General features: G+C 36.7%; 5 protein-coding genes across 7 annotated transcripts; 2 read left to right on the top strand and 3 right to left on the bottom strand.

The window, feature by feature from the left end:
* Positions 1 to 1,557: 1,557 nt before the first annotated feature.
* On the bottom strand, positions 1,558 to 5,540 carry LOC113728727 (WAT1-related protein At1g68170-like). The gene is made up of 7 exons (XM_072079701.1): positions 5,152 to 5,540; positions 4,462 to 4,524; positions 3,322 to 3,438; positions 2,933 to 3,182; positions 2,650 to 2,808; positions 2,379 to 2,530; positions 1,558 to 2,073 (listed from the first exon to the last, which is right to left on the bottom strand). The coding sequence occupies exons 1-7, from the start codon at positions 5,343 to 5,345 to the stop codon at positions 1,842 to 1,844; spliced, it is 1,167 nt and encodes a 388-aa protein (XP_071935802.1). The 5' UTR covers positions 5,346 to 5,540; the 3' UTR covers positions 1,558 to 1,841.
* Positions 5,541 to 6,591: 1,051 nt separating this feature from the next.
* LOC113729584 (uncharacterized) lies at positions 6,592 to 7,580 on the top strand. The gene is made up of 2 exons (XM_027253860.2): positions 6,592 to 6,954; positions 7,142 to 7,580. The coding sequence occupies exons 1-2, from the start codon at positions 6,805 to 6,807 to the stop codon at positions 7,358 to 7,360; spliced, it is 369 nt and encodes a 122-aa protein (XP_027109661.2). The 5' UTR covers positions 6,592 to 6,804; the 3' UTR covers positions 7,361 to 7,580.
* A 738-nt stretch (positions 7,581 to 8,318) lies between these two features.
* On the bottom strand, positions 8,319 to 13,757 carry LOC113729175 (uncharacterized). 3 transcript variants are annotated; one of them, XM_072079696.1, is made up of 2 exons: positions 8,673 to 13,757; positions 8,319 to 8,557 (listed from the first exon to the last, which is right to left on the bottom strand). In XM_072079696.1, exons 1-2 carry the CDS (start codon positions 9,778 to 9,780, stop codon positions 8,547 to 8,549), a joined length of 1,119 nt encoding a protein of 372 aa, XP_071935797.1. In that variant the 5' UTR covers positions 9,781 to 13,757; the 3' UTR covers positions 8,319 to 8,546. The 3 variants fall into 3 exon arrangements, with proteins under 3 accessions (XP_071935797.1, XP_071935796.1, XP_071935798.1); XM_072079695.1 differs by having other exon boundaries at positions 8,319 to 9,806; positions 10,097 to 13,757; XM_072079697.1 differs by having other exon boundaries at positions 8,319 to 9,773; positions 10,097 to 13,757.
* Positions 13,758 to 13,887: 130 nt separating this feature from the next.
* On the bottom strand, positions 13,888 to 17,061 carry LOC113731723 (actin-7-like). Its single transcript, XM_072079694.1, has 5 exons — positions 16,907 to 17,061; positions 15,905 to 15,974; positions 15,197 to 15,590; positions 14,364 to 14,977; positions 13,888 to 14,262 (listed from the first exon to the last, which is right to left on the bottom strand). The coding sequence occupies exons 2-5, from the start codon at positions 15,962 to 15,964 to the stop codon at positions 14,197 to 14,199; spliced, it is 1,134 nt and encodes a 377-aa protein (XP_071935795.1). The 5' UTR covers positions 15,965 to 15,974; positions 16,907 to 17,061; the 3' UTR covers positions 13,888 to 14,196.
* A 3,456-nt stretch (positions 17,062 to 20,517) lies between these two features.
* On the top strand, positions 20,518 to 23,879 carry LOC113731722 (cytochrome b-c1 complex subunit 6-1, mitochondrial-like). The gene is made up of 5 exons (XM_027257122.2): positions 20,518 to 20,657; positions 20,827 to 20,874; positions 21,596 to 21,680; positions 23,488 to 23,577; positions 23,677 to 23,879. Coding segments are annotated over exons 2-5 (210 nt in total). The 5' UTR covers positions 20,518 to 20,657; positions 20,827 to 20,872; the 3' UTR covers positions 23,710 to 23,879.
* The last annotated feature ends 1,213 nt before the right edge of the window (positions 23,880 to 25,092 follow it).

Genomic DNA, 25,092 nt, shown 5'->3' with positions numbered 1-25,092 from the left:
CGCTTTAAATGGACGATGGAAATCAAAACTGACGAAACCAGTTCACTTATGCAAGGGCAACAATGTGGGTCGAAAATACATGATATGCTTTGCTTTGTTGTGGTAGGGAAATGGTTTAAATGTTTGTATTCTGTGAAATGTAAATAATAGTGCACACATTTGAATTTTTTTTTTTATCACAAGACAGATCTTCATAATTCATTTCCTACATACAAAATCTAGCGCTTACAAATGCTTACCATGTTATCTGCACAGATGAGATCCTGTGAATTCAGGACATGGTCATGTGTATTGTGGGATTTTAGTTTTGAAATTTGGATCCCCAAGATTATGGCAATGCTATGTTAGAATTCTTAACGTTGTAGGAGCAGTTTTAGAAAAGAATTTCAGTGGCAAACAAATTTTTATCTTCTCAGTAATAAAATAGGAACATTAAAGTTTGCCCCATTGATGTCCCTCACAATTGATAATTACAATTGTAATACGTACCCTTCTTTCTGGAGATGTTGAGCATCTACTATTTAGGAGAGGATGCGTTAAATTTGTTCAATAGACTTTGAATAGGATTGTTAATGGGCTCGAGCTACCCCGCGAGTCTAATTTGACAGGATAGAGCTTGTATCTGAATATTATGCCTGAATTAAATGTGAGTTGAGCATAGGCTTTATTAGAGTCAAATCCAATTGAGCCCAACTTGTGTATAAGTATAATTATATACATAAAATATATAAAAATATTTATAATTTATAATTATACATATTACAGCATAAAATATTAGTATTAATAATTTATATGTAAATTTATAGCAATTAATAATTTTCAAATATACATTATATATAATTATATATTTATTTATGAGTTCAGGTTGAACCAGATTTAAACTCGAAACTCTTATAAAAGTATGAGTTGGGCTTTAACCTTCTAATTTAGGCTCGAGTCCAAAAGTCCAAAAACTCTATTTAATTTGTGAGTCAAACTTGGGTTTGTCAAAACTCGATTTAGAAATTTGGATTGATAGTCCTAATTTGAATAGCCTCCAAAATGCTACCATACTTACCATAGGTGTTAGCAAAACGTTTATATTTTAAAGACTCAAGTGAAGGAATTTTACTTAATTGAAATGAATATTATGTTCTAAGTATTAAAGTGACTCACTTTGGAATTTAGATACCAAAGTAGAAATCTGGATATAGTTGAAAGATCAACCCTCAAAAGATAGTATATACATTTGGTAGGGTAGGTTTGGGTTTACCTTAGGTATATATTGTACGTATCCGTCAATCTAAGTACAACATCAATCAGTGTGCTCAAAAAAAAAAAAAAAAAAAATCAATCAGTATTACAGAACTTAGGACAACCAGTACTAAATGCTTTTACTTGATGTAAGGTCATAGAGAACCAACATACATGGGGAAAAAAGCAATTTTCCAAAAAAAAAAAAAGAATTATCATGTTTTTCCTTTTTAAACTTAATTTCCCACATAAATAGATCAATCTTTAGTCCAAATATCATTTCTGTTCATCGTTTCAATTATTTAACACAAAAATTCATCTATAGGCAGGAAATGATTTCTCCCACAACGTAAGTTGAAGTGGAGATTAAATTAATAGACAAAATCTCAAATTTGAGAGAAAATAATTGGTCACAGCATATAACAACAAAATTGTTTCCCCTGCATAGCTACTGTACAACAGGCAAAAATCAAATGTAACAGTCCCCCAGACGATTTGAAACCCCTAAAAAAGATAACCCCCAACAGTTCATTAACTTTTTTTTTTATTAGGTTTTTTCTCCATTTTTCACATTTTAAATCTAGGACTATATAATGACCCACAATTATCTACTTAGGGTTAGTAATAGTAATCTCGATTTGGTCTGCATGACTTTCAATACTGACGTTCTTCTGTTCTTGCACCAACTGATCGTTATTCCTGTCACTGCTTTTCTCTCTTTCTTGATCCTCAATGCTCGTGTCCTCTTCTGGCACCGGTTGAGTAATCTTTTTAATCTCTTTGCTTTTTCCCCACGAGACAACAAATAATGCAGCAATTATGAGAATGCCTCCAAGCAAGCTGTAGCACACAAAAGTATTAGTAGAACTAGTTATATAGAATCCCATGACTAAGACACGTAAAATTTCATAAAACTGCACTTCCGGGAAAAATGAATATTGGAGTTGATGATCTTGCATGGTGGCAATTCAGCATTTCTATTTTTCTTTCTTGAAAACGTAGTAGTGGCAACCTTAGCCATGCACCATCAAGCATATACATATAAACTATATATATATATATATATATTTGGCAATTGACATTGAAGTGGATACAGTACATGATAAAGAAGAAAGTTGGCACATTTTTGTGTGTGACAAACGTACCTTCCCAAGTACAGCTTCTCATCCAGTACAAGTGATCCGACTATTGCAACAAATATAAGCAGCAGTGGATTGAAAACTGACACAAACACTGGACCTCTCATTCCTACAACTTGAGCAATCACTACGAACATGATTCCTGAGCCCACAATCCCCTGCAAATTAAGCAGCACGGAGCATGTGATCGTATGATTGCATGTTAAACGAACAGAAAACTTCAATAATATTTTGCCAGAAATAGTTGATGTTCAATTTTGTCTTAGTATTGACCTACCGCATATGCTACCGTTAGGAGCCTAATATCCCATCCTAACTTCCATTGACTCCAGTCTCGCTGCATGCAAAGTGCAGAAACAGTACCGAAAAGTGATGCAAAGAAAACCACGAGTGCCGTAAATGATTGAGGACATGGGTACACTGCAGCTGCCTTGGCCTATTTCAAGAAACAGAATATGAAACGCAGAAAGTCAATTACAAAATCAAAATTGTAGTATATTGCAAGAATTAAAGAAGCGGTAATAATTGATCTTAGTTACAGTTAATTTTCTCGAGCTCACCTGAATAATCAACCAGAGGGAGTAGAAGACACAGCTGACTATTGCCAGGATAACACCAAGTGCGAGGTTACCAGTTTCAGCAGCATGGGATGGATGATGACTAGTTATTTTCATAAGGTTAAAGTTTGTTTCCCAAATTGTGATATTCGGGCCTTTATAGAATGTAAACAACATTGCCCCGCCAATGCCCATCAATGTTCCCAACACCTTTGCTTTACCTGCCAGTGTATGCCACCCTAAATTTTCCAACCTGAAATGTAGGAAAAGTTAATCTCAATGAAACCACAAATCAGGATGGAAATTGTTCCAGCTACAATTAGAAGTCAAAAAATCAAGTCAAGAAATGAATAAAAAGAATCTATAATCATAGCGACTCGAGAGGCACATACCTCAAACAAACGGCTACTATAAAGGTAATACCAGGTATCAGATTGACCATAGCTGCAGAAAATGTTGCAGACGTAAGTACCAAGCTTTCTAACATCAGATTCTGCCCCAGTGCGCCACTGCAGTAAACAAAACCAAACAATTTTAGTGGATAGACGAAAAAGGAAACATATCACTAGTGGTTTTTTTTAAAAAAAAAAATTATTTGGGGTGTTATAATTCGTTATTTGACAATCTAAATCTCTCATACAAATACATGAGAAATTCCATGATTTAGTGAATCTATACATTACCATATTAACTCAACCAGTGTTCAGTTCCAAAGCGGTATGCCTCTTGTACTTTCCACCAAATTAGTTACAAAAGTTAGAACTGTCAGAGATAGACTAAGTATTCAGTTAGTGTAGAAACCATTGATGATATCGTAAGCGAATTAAACGATCCATGATAATAAATTCGAGTTCTAGCCTAAGAATTTCTAGTTCTAGTTTAAGCTACCAACAACAAGCCCTTTAGAGATTATCTCCACACCAACATTTTTGGAATAACTAACAATCTTGAGGCTATGACTATGAACAAGAACACTGAAGAGTGAATCTTTCTTATGAAGGTATATGGTAAAAAGTCTAACCCAATAAACAGAAGGGCAAATAATGCATGTAGGAATGGGTACCTGAATTGAGTTGCATTGGTAATGTATGCTAGAATGAGCACCTGCACTGAGGTGTTGCATTGGTACGGTTGGCTAACTACAGTAGTATAGGTTGGTAGGTCCGTGCTTTTCATAGGAGTTTCCACGTGTTAAAAGAAGACCATGAAGTAAAGCTTCCGAGTTGAAAACGAATAATTGTACTCCACAGAACATAGAACTATTTCTTTTGACAAAAAAAAAAAGAGAACATAGAACTATTTCTTCTTCTTCTTTCTTTCTTTCTTTTTTTTTTTTTTTTTTTCTAGATACGATGGACCTATATTTATTCTATACTAGAAAAAAGGGAGATTTGAAGAGGCCAACGGAAAAACCGGTGGAGATTAGAAGGTAAGGTTGAACTTTGACCTTCCATTCCACCAAACCTTACAGGCTTTGGTGGTGGCCATTGAGCCAAACTCAGTGGTTGAACATAGAACTATTTCAAACTTACCCAAATAACCCGCAAAGAAGCGCGAATAAGGACACTTTCCAGGTCAGTTTTGGCCTCTTTTTCCTGCAATATTCAGTACAGGATCAAGGTAGCCGTATTAGAACTTTGTCATGATCGAGGTGTTTAATAGTAATATGTTGGAGTTTGAGAATAAAGAAATTGGGAACTTCAATTTGAGAAACTAGATAAAAAAAAAATATCTATGCAGCACAATCCTCTAGCTCTAATTTGAAAACGAAAAATAAGGCCCCGTTTGAATTTGTTTTGAGAGAAAATTTCGATATCCCGTGAATATCCATCCTACACAATTTTCAATTAGGAACGGGAGTTGCTAAGTGCACCAAAAGTTGTTTCTGCAAAATATGGACACATAATTTGCTGAACATGTGAAAAAAGTTGATTTCTATCAATTTTGAACAAAAACCGTAGATTTGCAAAATATTACCAAAGGTTTCCACAAAACCCTCCAATGCTCCACAAGCCATGCAAGCAAACTTAAATGGTGATGAACATTAAAAATCTTCATGAAGTTTTAACTCCAGAAAATCAGCATGACTGAACGGTATCAATCAAGAAATTATAGCATGAACTCCAGAATCTAATTCAGGTAAAACATATATAATACGTCAAAGAGAAGGAAAACTATAATAATATTAGTAAACATTAGCAGTTACAAATATGATTTCGGACCTTTCAAGAAAGAATGCAACGGGAACAATGAAAGCAGCGCCAAAAAGAAAACGATAAGCCACCAAAACCCTGAGATCCATCCCATCAGTGGCTGCGAGTTTATACATAATATTGATCCCTGAAAAAATTACCTGTACCACCACCATTAGGATTGTTGCCTTCAACCCGTCACCCACTTTGCTCATGGTTGCCATTCGAACCACGTTTTAGGGTTTGATAGGGTAGAGACGGAGTTGAAGAGGTGGAATTATGGGATGGGAATATATATAATACATATAATATAATAACAAGCTAGCAAATATGAAAGAAACCAAGATTGCACCGACATTTAACAAGGAGATGCAATTGCAATGGGACTGTGTTTTGATTAGGTTGCACATAGATATCCAAGAGAGCCAGTGGGATACCTAATGGCATTGATGACGTAGGGGATGATGTATTTGATGATGTATGCGGTTTCATATATATATATATATATATATATAGGGTTAATTGGGCCCAGTCCTTTTTTTTTTTTTTTTTTACTTACAATCCTTCTACTGGACCACCACCCAACCCAACATTCCCCTCCCCAAGTCCATGTTAAATAGAAACTTTTCGGACATGGGTTACAATCAATTAATTTTCTGTAAAGTCTCCTTCATTGTTATGCTTACCCATATCCCTACGTGTTGGCTATGGAGACTTAAAATATTGTAACAGCAAATCCCTTTAAACGGTTAAGGCTTGATCCTTCTTAAATTACAGAGTTCTTTTTATGGTTAGCAAACACTTGTGACAATTTGTCCTTGGAGCCTTTACTTAATTATTTTGACCAGATTTTAGAGCTCACCTTGTACTATTTTAGTTGCTTTAACCAATTCCTGCACTTTATTAGGTATTATTCAGTCAAGTTTAAATGCTACACAAGGCACTGGTTCCGGACATCCACCATTTAAGGTTTTTTTCCCAAATTTGTCGGAAAAAAAGTTTTTAGTTTCAATTTCCAAAAGCAATAATCTGAGGACATGATCGAGTCATTATAATAGCATATTAGAAGCCGGAGGTGATGAATGGGTTTTTTTTTTTTTTTTTTTTTAACTTTATAAACTTTTGACATTTGAGACATATACTCAAAGTCAAAGCAGCAGAATCCAATTTAGTCAAATGTTTCCATGTTCCCAACCAGAAAATTCAACCAATGCGCGGGGCGGGGTTAATTAAAAAATAATAATAAAGCATTGAAAGATGATGCATTGCAGTAAAACCGCAAAACCGTCGTCCACATGCACTCGGATTTACGACCTCTATTTCATCATACTGGAATTATAGCCTCTATTTAATGGGCTTGTTTGATGGTTGTCGTTTAATAGCATATTTAGGCCAAATAAAAATTAGCTGTATTTGGCATGGCTCCCTGAAAATTTTCCTCACCGTGGATAGAATGTCGGAAACAGCAAATCGTGCCCCTATATAAACTCGAGTTTACCAATGATTTGATCACCGCGATTTGAGTAATCTCCTTTTCTCTCTTGAGTAATTTGCTCAATCTTTCTCTCCTCAAAGCCAAAATTTGCGAGAGAAAGGTTTGCCTGCGCATCAAAGAAAGGGAGAGAGAGAGGAAGGGATTGCTTCTGCATCTGTCGTTGAAGAAATACTAGAAAAAAAAAAAAAATGGGTGCCTGTGCTAGCGTTCAAAAGGGCATGAAGGAAGAGGCTACAGCTCCACCACCGGAGCCAGCCAAGGAGGAGACCACCACCGAGGTGCCACAGGTCCTCGCCCTGGAAGAAAAGAAGGCTGAGGAAAGTGCTCCCGCAGAGGCAGTAAGTGAAATGCATCAATCTCTCACTAATTCTTTGTTCAACGAACGCATTATTACGTACAGGATTTAGATGCCATCATCATCATGTATTATGATCTACTTTGTAAATGCGAATGATATGATCCGAAAGTCTCTCTCTTTTTTTATTTTTTATTTTTTAATTTTGTGTGTGTGTGTTAAAATTAAAGGCACCAGCCGAGCCATCCACGACAGAAAAGGCTGAAGAACCAAAAGCAGAAACCCCGGAAGAGCCGAAATCAGAAACACCTGAAGAACCAAAAGCAGAAAAAGCTGAAGAACCAAAAGCTGAGGCAGCAGAGGCCGTTCCTGAGAGCAAGCCGGCTGAGGAACCAGCCAACGATACAAATGTTGCAGAAGAAACAAAAGAAGAAAGCAAAAAGGAATAGGATGGACGACGTTTTATAAATTCTAGCAACTCATGATATATTTTTCAATAATATTACCTATAGGGTGGGAACAGGGGATGCTGCTAGCAGTGAAAAGAAATGCGGGATTTACCGGTGATTGATTTAAGTCGGTGAATATCTGTTTTTGGGAAAGGGTGTGTACGAATTTCTTGTTTTTTGACAGTTGATAAATTATTAGAAGAAGTTCATTTCAGGTCAATGTCCTTTATTATTCTTTTTCTCTCTGCTTCTTCTTCGTCTTTCTAGTTTCTCCTCCTCCTCCTTTACAATCGACTGCAAACTCGCTCTTCCCACTCTGAAAAAGATCTGCTGCAAACTGGATCTTATATCTTGCACATAAGTCGGCCAGCTACACTATATACGCATTCACATTTCTGGTCATCCGGTCGGACGGACAACTAATCAGATGCGAAATACGACCGAGTTTGAGACTGAGTGCATGTGAATGTGTAAAAACGGGGGATTCAACAAATCCGTCCGGTAATGTACCGAAAGATAACACAAACACTCCTACGAACCAAGTTGTATATACCCAACAATAATAGTTATCAAGATAACTATTCAGTAATTACTACAGGCCAATTTTGACTTCTTCAATGCAGCGTCCTCCATAGCTACCGTACCTTAGAGAATTAATCAGATAAAATTTCAGATTCCAAGAATTACGTATGAAACTGCATCCGTGGTGTCATTAACTCCAAAAAAAAATAAAAATAAAAATTTGCGCACCAGTAATCGAGCACAGGAAACAATGGCGCTGAATGAAAAAACAATATGGTGACAAGAGAATTGTGGATTAGGACACTGAGATGGAGAACCGAAAACTGCCAAATCACGACCATTATAGGTATGCCAGTGGCACTATTAAGCAGAGGAATTTTAAGATATAATCCACTTGAGGCAAAATTGTCTAAACATAGCAACGAGAAGCATGTAGTAGTGAAGCAAATATCTATAGAAATAGCAACGAGATAAAACCGGGTTTTTCCAATTCAAGTACAAGTTCAAGCTAGGAAATTACAGAAATCAATCCACGAAACATCAACTACAAAAAGAAAAAGGAGATACTGCTTAAACATCAGCAAGCCGGTTCCTTCAGAAACTTAACCTGGATAATGACTTTACAAAACTTGCCATCAGTTGCTGCATAGGACTTTCCAAATGCTCATTTGCTGCCTGTGAAAAACATTCAACAAAACAACAAGATCAATTTCAATAATGATGCTACTATGCTTATTTGACGCCTGCATTATCTAGACAATATTGTATTGAGACAGTATTCAATCAGGACCTCTTTTCCAGTATTTCAGTTTAACAGCCAACCGTTCATTCTCAAGCCTCATAACCTGATTTTCCAGCCTCATCTTTTCCAACTTCAAGTCCTGTTGTTGGGTGTCCCTGAGAAACTTCTCCAGATCGAGTCTCTGCTCCTGTATTTGCAATTTCTGCTCCTCCAAGTGCAGCAAGCGAGATGTCATCCAATCATCCTGAGACCGGTCTCCCTCACCACCCTCGTTCGTAAGAGAAATCGGATCAGTCTGCTCGTTTGATAGATGATATGCTGATTTTCTATTGCAATCAGGAGCACTCCTGAAACCTGAAACTCCAAAATCTTCAAGCTCTCTCATTCTTTTTGCAGGCAGCTCATGACTCACATATTGAGAGAGCTTGCCTTTAGCTTTAAGAGCCACTTTAACTAAATGTTGGAGAGACTGATCATGAGGAAGAAAAAACCGATTCCCATTATAATATGAGCACATTTCTTTAAAGAACAACTGTTTGCTACTTAGAATCTTCATGACTTCTGCCACTACTTCATTAGACAGATCCATTGAGTTCATAAGCTTCGGGTTCTCTACAACGTTACAAGCTGTACCTCTGCCTAGTATATCATTCAGCCTTCTGTATTTTTTGCTCAAATCATAGAATTTATCCTCACATTGATGTGGTGTTACATGATAACCTCTTTGTACCATGACGTTTGAGATAGCTCTCCACTTGCCTGCCTTTGGGCAACTCACAAATCTAAAACGCTGAACTGCAACATCATCCTCTCCAGTGTAGGAAAGAGCAGTAATCAGAAGCTTTACCATATCATCTGTCCATTTTATCCGCTTGTGTGAAGTTTCTTTTACCCCTCCACCACCTTCAATTTCATTATCTGAACCTTGCACAACATTTAAATGTTCACCAGTACCAACAAAATTGTCTATTTTCTTACCCTCGTTAGGTTCAGTCAATAGAAGAGGCTTATCAGGTCCTTGCACTCCAAAAGGCAACATATCCAGGAAAAACTTAGGAGGAGACACAAATCCATCATATGAAGGGTAGCTTTCTTGTTGACCATTGACTGGCTTCAGTAACCACTGTTTTTGCATGTTAAGCTGTTTATCTGGCATCACATAAGCACAAGCCAATGAGTGTCCTATATCACATTAGAAAGAACATTCACATCATTTCACATGGAAATTCTACTCTGAATATACAATTGGAGAAAAATCCCAAAGCAAGAAATTATCCAAATTAAATGTCTCATGTGCAAGATCATCCCCCACGGTTGTGTAAAACAGCTAAATAAAATTTTACAACAGTGAAAAGATATAGCACGTAAGATTATAATGAAAGACCTAGATTTTCATAGACACAAGCAAACATCTATGCTTGATTTCAAGATAAATGCTTGTGCTGATGAAAATGTATAAGAAGAAAAAATACCTTGTTGGCAAGTTCTTCAATGAATTTGAGTCACAAATCGATTCGAAATCTATCTGATGAGGCCAAATAAATCTTCTGCATCATAGAGAGAGAGGAGATAGATGAAAGTGAGTGTTCAGAACATTTCATGTATTCACCTTGTTTTGAACGCCGTGGCGAAAAAGAAAAAAGAAAAAAAGGACGCCGTAAAAGTAGGAATTGTAAACAAGTGTCTTCCCATTTGACAACTGGCTAATGTTTCCGCAACCAGAAGTTCAAAATCATTTAATGACTTTGAGATCACTGTAACTCTCAATTTGCGACATCAGTTCCCTTTTAGAAATGTCTATATTGAGATATAATCATAATTACTTCACATACAATCTGAATTAAGATTAGGAGCCATTTTTTATCGGGTGGGGGTGAGGAGGAAAGGGAGTATTTTGACATAAGGTTATTAATAAGTTAATCTAGTTGTTACCACAAGCACTTTCATTCCAGTAATCCTACTTTTATGTTTGGAATCCTGTTTACTTACTGAAAGCTACCATGTGAATTGTTAGCCAAGCGACTTTATTTGATCTGTTAGTGAGTACTAAATAATAAACTAGTATCAATATTTTAGTCTAAAACCGTAGAAAACCATGTACGACATATAAATTGTCCACTTATGCCAGGAGGCAGTCAGCAGGAACTCTTGGTTATTCAGGATCAGACAAAGCCTATACATCAAAATAAACAGCCAACTTGGATACTTATGAAATGAATTAAGGAGAACTGAACTTCTGATGTATCCACATAACAGAAGCATCATACAAGCTTCCATTAAACATCCAATAGCAATAAATATAGCACAAACAAATGGATTCATCAACGTGCAAATTGACCTATTGAAATAACATATAAAGAGAACATGTATTTCTGGAACCATCCTTACTGATAAAAACAGGAGAGATCCAATTATTTGAAGACATCATTGAGTTTGTGCCAGTTACAAGAAAACTACAGTTTTGATTTTTATACCAGATGAAAGCAAACAACCATGGGAAGCAAGAAGAGCAAATCGAGTGACTGGCCATAGGCATCCAGTTTCAGACTAATTTACAAAAGTACTTTGTGGGCAACTTTTTCCAGAAAACTCTCCAACTTATAAACCAATAGGCATGTTAAAATACCAAGAGACTGCATATGACCAATCTTAAGGGATTAAACTTAGCATGTTAATCTAGACAACAATCTATCATGTTTGCGAGTGTTAAATAGATTACTGCCATCAATAGGCACTCTATGCTGGTCCACACCTGCATTTTATCCTAAGCAATTAGAAGGCAGTGGCAATAAGAAATGCTTGAAGCCCCAATAGCTTTGCAATTTCAAGTATTAATCCAATATGATTGGCTACAGTTATTTCTTTTTGACATTGCAAAGACTAGCAGATATGTAATACTAATTCTGTGTTATTTGTCATATTTTGATATAAGAAGAATCTACTGTCAGGCCAAAAGGAACCCTTTAACCATGGTGAACAGACTAAAGGATATATGAGGAACCGTACTCAATGCTGGTTCTCACTGTTGTTTGAACCAATATGGTTTTCCAGGAAGAATATGCAACCAAACCTGATGAGAACCTTAAGCGATACAATCTATCCACTGGCTAACGTCCCTTAGCTGCACGAATGCTGAGAAGATTTATCAGCAACCTGCATGAGTTTCAAAGAGGCACAAAAGACTGAAGCATCATGCATAGACATGATAGCTAACATCACTTAAAGAAGCGGCCAAACTATTCATCCCATAAACAGTGGCAGAAACCCCCTGTTACCATGTATAGCAATTTAGAATCATGCAAACTAGCAATCCAACTAAAAGCAAAATTAATCAAAACATGAGAGAACATCCACCCTTAATATTTCACAACCTATCTTAATGACCAGATTTCCAGAGAGATTAAACACTCATGAGTCAGGACAATACAATATACACCAAATACTAAATGTGTTGTTTTATATGGAAACAAGATATCCATCAAGGATAGAAACTGCCACACCACTAATATGTCTTCATAAATTCCATAAGAATTTAGACGTGCATTCAGGGATACAAATATCTTAATAGCTCCATAGATTGTGCCAACCAAAAGAAATCAAAGGAAGACAAATTCAAATATGTCCAAAGAATACAATTCAGAGTCGACAGGATCAAACCCCAACAAAGACTTAGCCAAACAACTGATGATTGGCTACTTACATCCAGCGTCTTTTACTAGCTTTATCCAATGACAACCACAATTCTGAAGCATAAATTTCCATTATTATCCTTTTCCAGATAAACATATTTAAACTATTTTCTGCCTCTCTTTTTCTGGGTGTGTTTGGATGGTAGATTATTTGGAATAATTTTTTTTTAAAAATACTGTAGCACTATTTTGATGTGATGTATGTGAGATAAAAAGGTGTTTGGATAGAGTAAATCACTTAAATACAAGCAAATTTGTTACTCCAGTTGGTATCGGCAAATAATGCCAATAAACTTTAGAAAGTCGAGTACCTCAAGGGAAAAGGAGCCTCTACAACTATTTTTGGAAAAAAAATAAAAATGAGATTGAATTGGACAGTGAAATGCAAGTTTTGATAATCAAGATTCTTTTCCTTCTTTGTTTTTTGCATCTTGTTGAAAGAGAACCTATTAAAAGACAAAAGGCAGTGATAAATTCAAGTGACAATAACATTACTACCTATTGTACGGATATTTAGCAATCAATTTAGACATGCTTTAAATCAAAACACAAAGTTCCCAAGATTTTTAATTGATGATGCTGTTAAGCTACCAAATTGTAGCTAATATCAACAATCGACTGACATAAAGGAGAAAAGAAGGTAGTTCGATGCAAAGGATACATGCGTTGTGACTGAGCTCAACAGCTGAAGATAACACCGGAAGAGAAAAGAACAAAGCATGGTGAGCTGGCGAGACATGATGTTTAAAGATATAGCAGAAACATGAAAAGCTTACATACCTCCCACTTTCTCTTCCCAAGAAATGAAGAAGGGAGAAAGACGACATGCGTTGTAGTAAACATAGAACATTGTAGAAATCACAACTGGTAAAAAGATCCCACTGCTTCAAGAGTAGCATCAATCACATTGAACATTTATTCATTGAACACTCAATTCACAAGGTTTTAGCGCTAAAAAGTGACAAATACTATAACAGCAAGCAGATTACTCAAAAACAGCCAAACAGACCCAGAAGTTCAAGGCATATCTTGATGCAATGTCAATTCTGCCTTATTGCTTAAGATGGGCAATGATTTTCCACGTTGTTTTAATAAAAATCAGCTTAAAAAATATAGATGAAGTATTATGATAACTGGAAGGTCTGAAACCCCATCCATACATATCATACCATCAAGTACCACGTCCTTAACCATGGATTATCCCCGAGAGAAGGCAAAATTTTCAGCTCTTCTGCGTTGCTGTTCAAGTGTCACAAAGACATGCTGAACAGGTTTTTGCTAAGGAAGGTTTCTGAAGCTTCATAATAACAAAGCCAACTTTATCTTTTGCAAATCAAGTAAAAGAGAGAAAAAGGGGGAAAAATGCATTAGCCATCACTGCAGCTAGGGCTAATTGACGTTAGTACCAATGGGGGCTAGTATCTGCCATGAGTGATTGACGAACCATAGTTGCTGGTAGAAACAGTTCAAGCCCTAAAATAAATTAACTGGTGATGAAAAGAATGAGCTCCAACATCATTTTAGAACAGACGAAAAAAGCCTGGCAGAATTTTCCTCAAGTAAAAACACAGCAATTTGGGACTAACATCAATATAGTCGTAGGAAATATATTAACAAAAAGCAACCCACTATTCAAGAAAAATAGTGAAACAGAGAATTGAAATTTTCCGATGTACCAACTTCAAATCAGCTAAACCACAGTAACTAAGACAAAACAAAAGCAAAAAAGATCTAGTCCTGAAGCACCCTTCTACTACATATATTGCTTGGCACCGAGTCGAGGTTCATTTTCTGATCTAAAGCGTTCCATTACAAAGGAACAGACTTCAATATTCAGCTAAACCAAAGTAATGATGCAAACACCATGTATCTCTTCCTCTAACTCAGAAGCACTTCCTATGAACCACTGCTGGACCAGATTCATCGTATTCGCTCTTAGTTATCCACATCTGCAACATTTAAATGATACATGTAATCCATACAACAGCCATCTAAACTAACAAAATGTTGAAGAACATATTGTCCAAAAACTCAGAAAATCTTAGCGTACCTGCTGGAAGGTGCTTAGAGATGCTAATATCGACCCACCAATCCAGACACTATATTTTCGTTCAGGAGGAGCCACAACCTTTATCTTCATGCTACTGGGAGCAAGAGCAATTAGTTCCTTACTCATGCGGTCAGCAATTCCTGGGAACATCGTTGATCCACCACTCAGCACAACATTCCCATACAGATCCTTCCTGATATCAACATCACACTTCATAATGGATCTGTAAGTTGTTTCATGGATGCCAGCAACCTCATTTCCAATTAATGCTGGCTGGAATAGAACTTCTGGGCAACGAAACCTCTCTGATCCAATTGTAATCACTTGCCCATCTGGTAACTCATAGTTTTTCTCAAGTGTAGAGCTGCTTTTGGCAGTCTCCAGCTCTTGCTCATAATCATAGGCAACATAAGCAAGTTTTTCTTTCACATCGCGAACAATTTCTTGTTCAGCAGCCGTTGTGAAGACATACCCCCTCTCAGTCAAAATGGTCCTCAAATACTCCGTTAAATCACGACCAGCAAGGTCCAGCCGCAGGATTGCATGGGGCAGTGCATAACCCTCATATATTGGAACCGTGTGGCTAACACCATCACCAGAATCCATGACAATGCCTGCACAGAAAACAAAATTATGCACCAAGGACCAAAAAGAGAATGTAGACTGAATGAAAAATGACAAACTAGAAGTCATGTCCACCTTGCTTCCCAAGCAAATAAAGATATTTTATAATTGACATCTATTTGGGGATCATTCCCAAGTTTTTACCACAACCAGAATGACAGAATACAAATCCAAGTTAAAAGAAAAAAAAAAATTGTTCATCCACAAACCTGTTGTACGACCGCTGGCATAAAGAGACAAGACAGCCTGGATAGCTACATACATGGCAGGGACATTGAAGGTTTCAAACATAATCTGGGTCATTTTCTCCCTGTTAGCCTTGGGGTTTAACGGTGCTTCAGTCAGTAGTACAGGGTGCTCATCCGGAGCAATGCGAAGCTCATTATAGAAAGTGTGATGCCAAATTTTCTCCATGTCATCCCAATTACTTACTATACCATGCTCAATGGGGTATTTCAAACTAAGCATTCCTCTTTTTGACTGAGCTTCATCACCTATGTAAGAATCTTTCTGACCCATCCCTACCATCACAGCAGTGTGTTTAGGTCGGCCAATCATACTTGGAAACACAGCCCTAGGAGCATCATCACCAGCAAATCCAGCCTGAGAATTCCAAGGGAAAAAAGGTAGAAGTTGCAACTGTCAATAGTACAGATTATGCTAGTGCAACTAGAAGAGAGGCATATAAGTAACAGAAGCTTAAATCTTTTACTCCAGTCATAAGATGTAAGAGAGACACTCCATACGGACATGTGAGTCATCAGCAAATGGAACTATGTCCACAAACTTATCAGATCTTTTTATTACCACCATGCATCCTAGACATGGTCTCAAGTGCAAAAAACCCTTTCCCACTGCCCAGCCAACCCCTCCAGGAAGAAATTGGGATACGAAGTGTAACAGCTTGGCTTACTAACCTTAACCATTCCAGTTCCATTATCACAGACAATTGGTTGAATTTCTTCCACATCAGCCATCTTTGACAACCTTAAAAAGGGAAGACATACAGTGTAAGCCACTCAAGGATTAGATGAGCATAGCCACATGATACAGACAACAATTCCAACAGTAAAAGCTGAAAGGCAACAGTCAAGGATAGCATCTGGCAACAGAAATTATATCGTCTCCAGTCTCCCTATCAGTCAACTTTTTTCCAACAATAACAGGAAGGAAGAAAATAGGACTGTCGCCTTCAAATTAACAAAGCAATCTCACGTCATTTTGTATAAAGCATGCGGAACTCTTTAAAACATTTAAGTTCCTACTATTATCTTCCCTAAAGTTACACCCCAAAACACACACACACACACACACACAGAGGAACCGTAAAAAAGAAGATCCAGATCAACAAGTAATTATCCACAAGACCTTCATAGAGTGAAACATGCATTACAAAACATAATACCATAAAATTTTGAAAATGCAAATAAAACATCCTCATTCTACACCACAAAAACTAAACAAGAACAGGTACCGTAAAAAAAAAATTAACATCAACGAAAATTATAAATATGAAATGCGAACAAGAAAACGAGATCACGTGTTATTCCTCGTACTTCATTCATTTCAATTTATTTACACAGTAACAAAGAACACGTGAGTAATATCTTACGAAAAAAACATCGTCCGTCGCTACTATTATACAACCAAAAAGAATCGACGGAAAAAACACAAAAATCACCCTATCACAACGTACATAGTTAAGCATATAAAAAATTAGAATAAAAAAATATTTAATACAGAAAACATGGATGGTTATTTCACTGAAACGCTAAATTAGACAGTAAAAACTGATAACTACGCGAAGTAACGTAAAAGCACAAAACCACAAAACGAGTCTAAATCAACCGAAAATAGAGAAGAAGATATGATATCCATAATAGGAACTAAATGATAAAAAATGAATCAGAAAGTCGAACCAGTTTTGAGTGGAGATAACGAAGAAGGCAATGGAGTCAAGGAGAGAGTACAGAGTTGATAGAGGGAGCAAGGGCTTTCGGTGGCAGAGAGAGAGAGAGAGAGAGAGAGGGATGAGCAAGAAAAACGTCAAACGTGTCGTCGTGTTGAGTCCCTATATATAGCTATTGCGGTCCATTGGTCCATGCACGCTACTTGCGTGGTCTTAACTGTGAAGAATTTAGTCAATGTGCGTTTGTCCGAATGCAAATGTTTTCTGTTTCAATATTTTAATTTAGCAATTTTGCATGACATAAAAAATTTAAGAAAATTGTAATGAGAACTTAGACTAAAGTGAAAGCGGTCCTCCCTCTAGAGAAGAGAGTATATAGAATTAGAAGCTCAAAAAAAAAAAAAAAAAAAATCGAGAGAGCACTGCATATATAGATATATTATTTCCCTAAATATATTTGTTTACATCATCATTACAATTTTCAATGCACATTTTTATCTTCCCAATTACCTTTTCATCTCACATACATTACATCACAAAAAGTGCTACAGTAAAAATATCTCAAATAACTTACAATCCAAACAAACCCACTTAATTTAATCGTGTTCCATTGTATTATACAGATTGAATTTTAAACCATATTAATGTTCAAGATTTATCTTAACTCTGATAAGGTAGAGAGACAAAAATCAGTTCATAAACATTTTATTAGTCCATAATGTAGTTCTAAGAAATACTAACAAGAAGAGTGACAAACAGACCTGATGCTAATATTGGTGCATTTGCTGGCAGGAGAAAAAATGGCATTTGCATCCAAGCAAATCGGCCTTAGCGAAAGTTTGAAATAATATTCGACCGAGCAAACACAAGATCAAATGCACACGTACACATATGTATATGTATATATAAAAATGTAATTACACTCTCTCTCAATCGTATTCGTCTACATCATAAAGATAAAATTTTTAAACTACTGCTCAATAGTTATCCTAACTTTGATAAGGTCGAGAAAGAAAATATTCATTAGGTTATGTACTTACGTTTTATTAGCTCACAAAGTGTAGTTCTAAGAAACAACAAGAAGAATGTTAGTAGTTTTATGAAACAAGAAGAAGTGCGTCAAACAGACCTAACGCTATTTGGCGCGTTTGGTGCCAAGAGCAAGAAGAAAAAATGGCATTTGCGTCAAACCAAACAGACCTTAGTGAAAGTTCGAAACAACAATATTCAATTGCCCGAGATCAGCTGGATAGGCCCCGCGTGAATGGTCCAGCGGTAGCACCTCCCACCGGTGATCGAGAGGTCCCAAGTTCGAGTCTCTGCTCTGCTGGATTCCTCCGCCCACATATCGTGCTTGGGCTGGGTTGGGGCGCCTGGCCGGATCGCAGGAAATTAGTCGAGCCCCATAAGGATTGACCCGGACACTCCTGTGTAGATAAAAAAAAAAAAAAGAGATCAGCTGGATAGCCTGGACGTTAGTCACTTTTCGAGGGGTCCGCAATTGCAAATAACGCTTGGTCTTTTCACTTTTGAATTTCCACGTCAGATCGATGCTAATTTGAGAACTGAACCGTCTGGGAGCGAGCTTGGGCGGCCAAAGTGGGCGGGCGGTTGGCTAATCCTTAGCCGACCATGTCTTCTGCATTGAAAAAGGTTTTGTTTTGGTTTGATAATGCTTTGGAATTATGGAATTTGCTTTTCAAATTTATCCCAAATTTTTTTTTGGGATGTATTTTATGTGACAGAGAGAATTTTCTGATGTTCCTTAATTATACAGAGAGGACAGAGTTAATGTATTTACATATTAGTTCTCAAAATTTAGGAAAATTTACTTTTTTCGGATAGAAAGAACTTATTGTTTAATTTCCAAAGGGGAAAGATATCCCAAAACCACCCCACTTGGTAAATCGATAAAAAGAACTTAATTTTGTTTGTTTCGAATAATAAGTTTCTCAAGAAATAGGAATCTTTACATGCAAATTATTAATATCAACGAGTCTACATCCTTAAAACATTCCTAGAGAAGCATACTCCCCTCAAATCATCACTAATAAGAGGTTTAGTGATTCCAATGCCTTGGTACCAAAATTATTAGTTTCGACTAGACGAATCATGGAGGGATTTGGTTTTCACATATGAATAATTTACTCTTGTAACGAGTCTCTTTCGCCGGCCCCCGCGTGAATGGTTCAGCGGTAGCGCCTCTCATCGGTGACCCTTGAGATTCCAAGTTCGAGTCTCCGCTCAACTGGATTCCTCTGTGCATTTAACGTGTTCGGACCGGGTTGGGGCGCCGGGCCCGAACCGCAGGGGATTAGTCGGGCCCTGTAAGGATTGACCCGGACACCCCTGTGTCGACAAAAAAAAAAAAAAAAGAGTCTCTTTCGCCGTGATTGGTCCTAGTGCATAATGTCCTTTTTAAAGGCATCTTGCTACTCCATTTCTTTTTTTCCATACGGACGAAGAAGGAATCAAGCTACATAAATTTCACAAATATAGAGGTTTTCCCATGCCTGGCTTGTTTGATCTTTGCATCATCCACAATATAGAGGTTTCCCATTGCCATCTTTTGGGATTTTTATATCAAAAAAAAAATAGTAATTTAATATATATGAAGTAAAATGATAATTAAAACATTTGATATTCTCTAACGCATTGTCAGTAAAAGTGCATGTGATATGAACTTTGGAGCATTCTACATTTTGTAGATGTCTTTTCCCTTTTTTTTATTTGTTTCAGGTCCAATGGCGCAAGTGTAGTTGGGTGTGAGTTGGCTTGCCTGTTTGGAGCAAGTTAAGGGTGCCATTTTGAGACAACCTTGCAACACCATGGCCCTCTAACTCTTGCCCAATTTATGTTTGCGATTATTTTCACTAAGAATTAGTAGTATTCTTCCAATTCCAATATGTGCTACATGCCTTTCAATTCCAAAATGCAATTTACATGAGCCAATGAGTAAAGAAAAAAAAAAGGAGTTTAAGATATAGTTTAATTGGTAAGATGGCATTAATTTGATATCATTAGATACCTAACCAAGATTGATACTTATCATCGATGAACTCTCTTCCCACTCATTCTCTCTCTCATTTTGTAGAAAGGAAGGATAAATAAGGTGCATGAGCTCGAAAAAAAGAATTAAGTGATAAACATAAAGAGAAAGATGTCCCCCTTTATAATCACCTTCTATTTATTTTTTCTTTCGGAGATGAAGAAATAAAAGGAATTTAACACTAAAAGAAAATGGAAAAGCACAAGTTGCTTGTTTGATTTCACTCTTTTTTTCCCCTTGGGTATAGCATTCAAGGCAGGTTTAATTTTGCGTCTTATATAAAAAAGTACCATTAAAAATATTTTTAAAATATACAAAATACAAAATTTCCTTTTATAAATTACACGTTGAACGTATATACCATACGAGTATGATAGGAGCAGGTGAAATTTAATGGACTCGTAGGCAAGGGTCAAGCAGAGCCTGGGCATTTTCCCAACCCAAAGGGAATTTCAATTGGGAGCCGCAGGCTCGATGTATCAGCCTAAAGGGTGTAGTTGACACATATGTGAAATTTCAGGGTATCTGATGATAATTACACCTTTTTGAATAGCTTCTTGTAATTTCCACATCCTAACAAAACGCACAACCCTACGCGCCCGATGCACTAAATTAGCTGAGGCAGCAATATCACAAATTCCTCTCCCTGCCACTACCAGCAGCCCTCTCCCTCCCTCCCACTCGACTTCAACGCATCAATCAACCCAAACGTGTAAGTTTCCTGTTGTTTTTTCTAATTCCACCATAGATCTATCTCCCGATCATCATCTATTACTGCTGTCCATCTGCGAAACTTGGGTTTCCATTACGAAGTATGTACTGTAAAGATGCACGAATTCGCTAATTTCAGATGGGATTTTTGAAATTCTGAATTTTTGCAGGTGACTACGCGGCATCCAGCTCATTGTCACTTGATTTGATCTGACCATGTGAGTATTTTCGATTTTTTTCAACTATTTTAGTGATCGGATTTGGTTTTACTTAATTGACGTTAATGTTGTTTAGGCTTGCATAAGCTATGTACTTTTTGGTAAGCAGCTTAGCTGTAAAACTAGAGATATGCTAGTTAAGCCAAAGTTGAGTTTTTCCCCACCCTTTTCGCCCTATGCTTGAGTTTTTGAATTCTTTTGTGGCTGCATTGTGGTTATGCAACAGGAATATGCCAACTTGACAAATAACTGTTGACTAGTATACACCTTGTGGGCTGAATTTTGGGTTTGTATTCCTGCATGTAATTCATACGATAGGTGATCCCGATATTGGGGGGCGATGCTTCTGTTGGAGGGGGCGATGTATCACTAGTGAACTAAAGTGAAGTTTTCTTCTTGTTGTGAAGGGTGATATGTAAAGAAAAATTGGTTCTGTTTATGAACTATAAAGTGTTGTAATTTTTTTGCTTTTCTTAAGCAGTAAGTGTTCAAAGTAATACAATGTCATGACTGTTTATGATAAAAATGCTGGGTGATTTATAGGTTGTGGCATAATAGCATGTATTCACGTGCACTACTACAGTGGAGTTCATGTTAATACTTCTAATCATATTAAACTTCTATACTTCCGTTAGATTCTGATTTCCTTATTCTCTGTTGAATCTTGTATGCATAAAAAATTACGCAGTCTTATGGTCTCCTGATCATGTTTTCTTATTAGGGCCGATGAGGAGCCAGTCGATCCAAAGAAGCATATGGAAGACGTTTGCAAGGCCAAGTGTACTAGGGAATGGCGGGCATACGAGGTAAGAGGCGATGATATGAGAGCCTTTTTTTTGTCTCTTTTGATTTAATTTTTCCTTTCCTTTATGGATTTTTATTTTTGTTACTTGACCATTATCCTCTAGAAACTTCTCCTGTAATAGTACAAGCATGGCTGTTCTTGCTAAGCTGAATGTTAGAATGAGTCTTACCTGGATGGAATATCTTGACTTTTCACATAGTTTTGTTCTGAAACTTGTATTGAAATTTCTTGGGTTGTCTATGAGAGATTCTTTTCCCTGAATCCCGCCTTGTATAGAAACTTAGGTATCTAAATTTGTTTTGCTTGGATTTTTTAAACTCGACTCTTTTATGTTTGAGATTGTACTTGAGCGTTGTGCAACAATAAGTTGCTCAGCTTGTAATTGAGACACCAAGATTTGATTAACAGTTTTTAACATATTTTTGTGGAGGTCATTTGCTCTCATTGTGCCACAAATTTTCTTTCCTCCCTCAACTACTAGTATTTATTTGGCTTGAGTTTCTGAATAGATATTAGTTTGCTGAACATAAGGGTACAGGAGTTGGATAACGAAGAACTGTTTGTTGTTCTTGTTGTCTGTTTTCTGGATACCAAAGTCTAAGTTAGTGAGGTGATGAAGCAACTTCTATTTGTTTTCTTCGACAATGGTTAAATAGCAATTCCAATACTATCTTTAAACTGAAAGTGAAGACCCTGTTCACCTGGTGGTGTTTTTACCCTTTTACATATAAGCATTTTGGTAAAATTTTTAAGAATTATCTTGTGACAAAATTTTATAAGAGGTTTGATCAACAAGCTGCAGGGCTCTAGGTTCTGCTTGACAGCCACACTCCAATTGGTTTTCTGTAGATACTCCAGAGATGGCAGTAACCTGATAACTTTTTAGGGTGTGCCTTTGTCTTTTTTATTTGTACTTGCTGGTAACCTTCCCCTTTCTGCTTTTTAGGAGTATGAGGTGTTTACTCTCGTTTCATAGAGGACTTCAAGTTAAGAATGTTTCAGAGAATCGATTTTCTGGACTTCATTTTGTTCTGTGCACTGCGGAGTAATTCTGATTCTTTTAGTTCCACAGTGTTATGTTGCATCTTCCGCCTTCTACGTGTTGTCACTTTGAGTTTAAAGTGTTCATATGTTTGTTATGGCTGATGTCCTATATCTGGAACAGTACTTTTGTTTGCTTGAGTATGTCTTGCCTCGGTCTTTCCTGCCTTTGGATTTGTGCAAGCTTTAACCGTGATGTTCTGACCTGAATGGTCTCCTGTTTTTACATTATGGATTGCATTTTTACAGATTTCCCTTAAAACTAAGTTTCTTTTGTATAGCGGGAAATGTTATTTGCACTCCATATTTGTTATTTGTACTTCCACCATTTGTTATATCATATAGTCTAATAAATGAAAACTATATAATAAAAATGATAGTGGAAGTGCAAATAACAAAAAAAGGAGTGTAAATAACATTTCCCTTGTATAGCTTACAGATAAGATGAAATTATGAGTGGATTGTCTAAGTAACCCATGATGAGTGCTACCAATGGATGTTTCCCTTGATTACTGGGCTGTAGATGGATTTGCTATTTGCTGATAAAATACCACCATTTAGTTACTATAACAGCAGGTTTTTTTTTCTTTTAATAATTATTTATACAAGTTCAAAGCATGCTCTTTTCTTGCCATAAAATAGCTTGTTTCATTTTTAGTCGTTTAATTTCTTTTGGCATTAAGCTGTTTGTATCCTAGCAATGCTTAGGTTATGAAAATTCTTTCAATTGCAATGAGTAATATTCAAAGACATTCTATTTTTTACAGGACTGTGTTTTTAGAGTAAGAAAAGATGATACTGGGAATAAGCATTGCACTGGCCAATACTTTGATTATTGGCATTGTGTTGACAAATGCGTACGTTCCATTTCTTTCATATTTTCATATTTTATTGTATTGATGGACAAATTCTTAACCTTTTGACTGATTTGCCCTTCTAATTGTTTTGTCATGCAGGTTGCGCCCAAGTTATTTACTAAACTGAAATGAGAGATTTCCTCGGCAGTTTACATGCAGTGTTTTCTTTTTTTTTTTTGGAAGAAGACGTTATCCATTCTGTCTTTGCTACAAACTAGCAGTGATAGAAGTCTTTGGCTTTTGGGCTGTAGGATCTTGATTCGAACTAATAATGTGTGGTAAATCTTGAAGTTATACACTAACAGGGCTATTTTGAATTTACAATTTTTCAAATGGGTTGAATTCCACCCCTCTTCACGGACTACCGTTGAGAATATGGTTGGTTGAATTATACTTTGCAGACAGCAAGACTGATTAGAATCGGTGATGCTTCTCAGTAGGTGTCAGCGATGCTTCTCAATATCTTACTAGATGTCGAATATATGTTCTGCTGGGGATTTAGCTTCAATAAACTGGTCTTGATTTACACACACTTCAAACATGCTGTCAAGAGCAGCTTTTAAAGTGCTATTTTCTGATACATGTAAAAGAGAACCATTTAAGGCGTCACCCAGCTTCTGTCCTTTAGATGCTTAAGTTTTAGCCAACAACAGAAAGTGCAATCCAAATTCGTACGTTGCATCTTGCGTGGCAATCAAGCATCGAAGTGCAAAGCCATCCTAAAATGGCAAAATCGATCAGGTACATACGAATATAGGCCCAAAGCTGAACTGTTTAAAATGTATCCCACCTCGTTCCGTTATGGGAACCCTGTCCAAAAACAAATGTAGAAGAAAGGAAAACAAAAGCGGCCCGGGTCAGAGAAGTGAGAGGAGAAGCGCATTAGTTTCTTCTAGAGCGGTCCTTTAAAAAAAAAAAATTTTCAAGATGGCACTAGTCGACGTAAATTTCCTCCTGAATGAGTTCTCATTTTCCAAAAGAAAGGAACAAGCTAATGGTCCCAATTTTGTACGCTCTCCTGAGAACCTAAATCTTCTTGAGTGCCATAGGTGGCTAAATAGAAGTTGGATATAATTTGAAACCTAAATAGTAGTCCCATCCTAAATTTCCTCTTAAATGAGTTCTTAATTCTCAAAAGAAGGGAACTAGCTAATGGACAAATTTCCTCTTAAATGAGATCTTAATTCTCAAAAGATAGGACAAGCTAATGGTCCCAATTTTGTACATTTTCCTGAAAACCGGCCTTGTTTGTATTGTATTTTCTAGGATTTTTTGTAGAAAAATTACTGTAGTGATTTGATGTATGTAAGGAAAAAAAGTAATAGGGAAATGTGATCACGAAAAATGACGCAATTTTCCGGCAAAAAATGGCTGTCCAAATGGTGCTGCAATAGGTGGCTAAATAGAAGTTGGATATTATTTGAAACCTGAATAATAGTCCCATCCTAAATATCCTCTTAAATGAGTTCTTAATTCTCAAAAGAAGGGAACTAGCTAATGGACAAATTTCCTCTT

The sequence above is a fragment of the Coffea arabica genome, chromosome 2e, assembly GCF_036785885.1.
Source record: "Coffea arabica cultivar ET-39 chromosome 2e, Coffea Arabica ET-39 HiFi, whole genome shotgun sequence".
Taxonomy (NCBI): domain Eukaryota; kingdom Viridiplantae; phylum Streptophyta; class Magnoliopsida; order Gentianales; family Rubiaceae; genus Coffea; species Coffea arabica.
The sequence above is the reverse complement of the archived record's forward strand: the minus strand, read 5'-3'. Positions and strand labels throughout refer to the sequence as shown.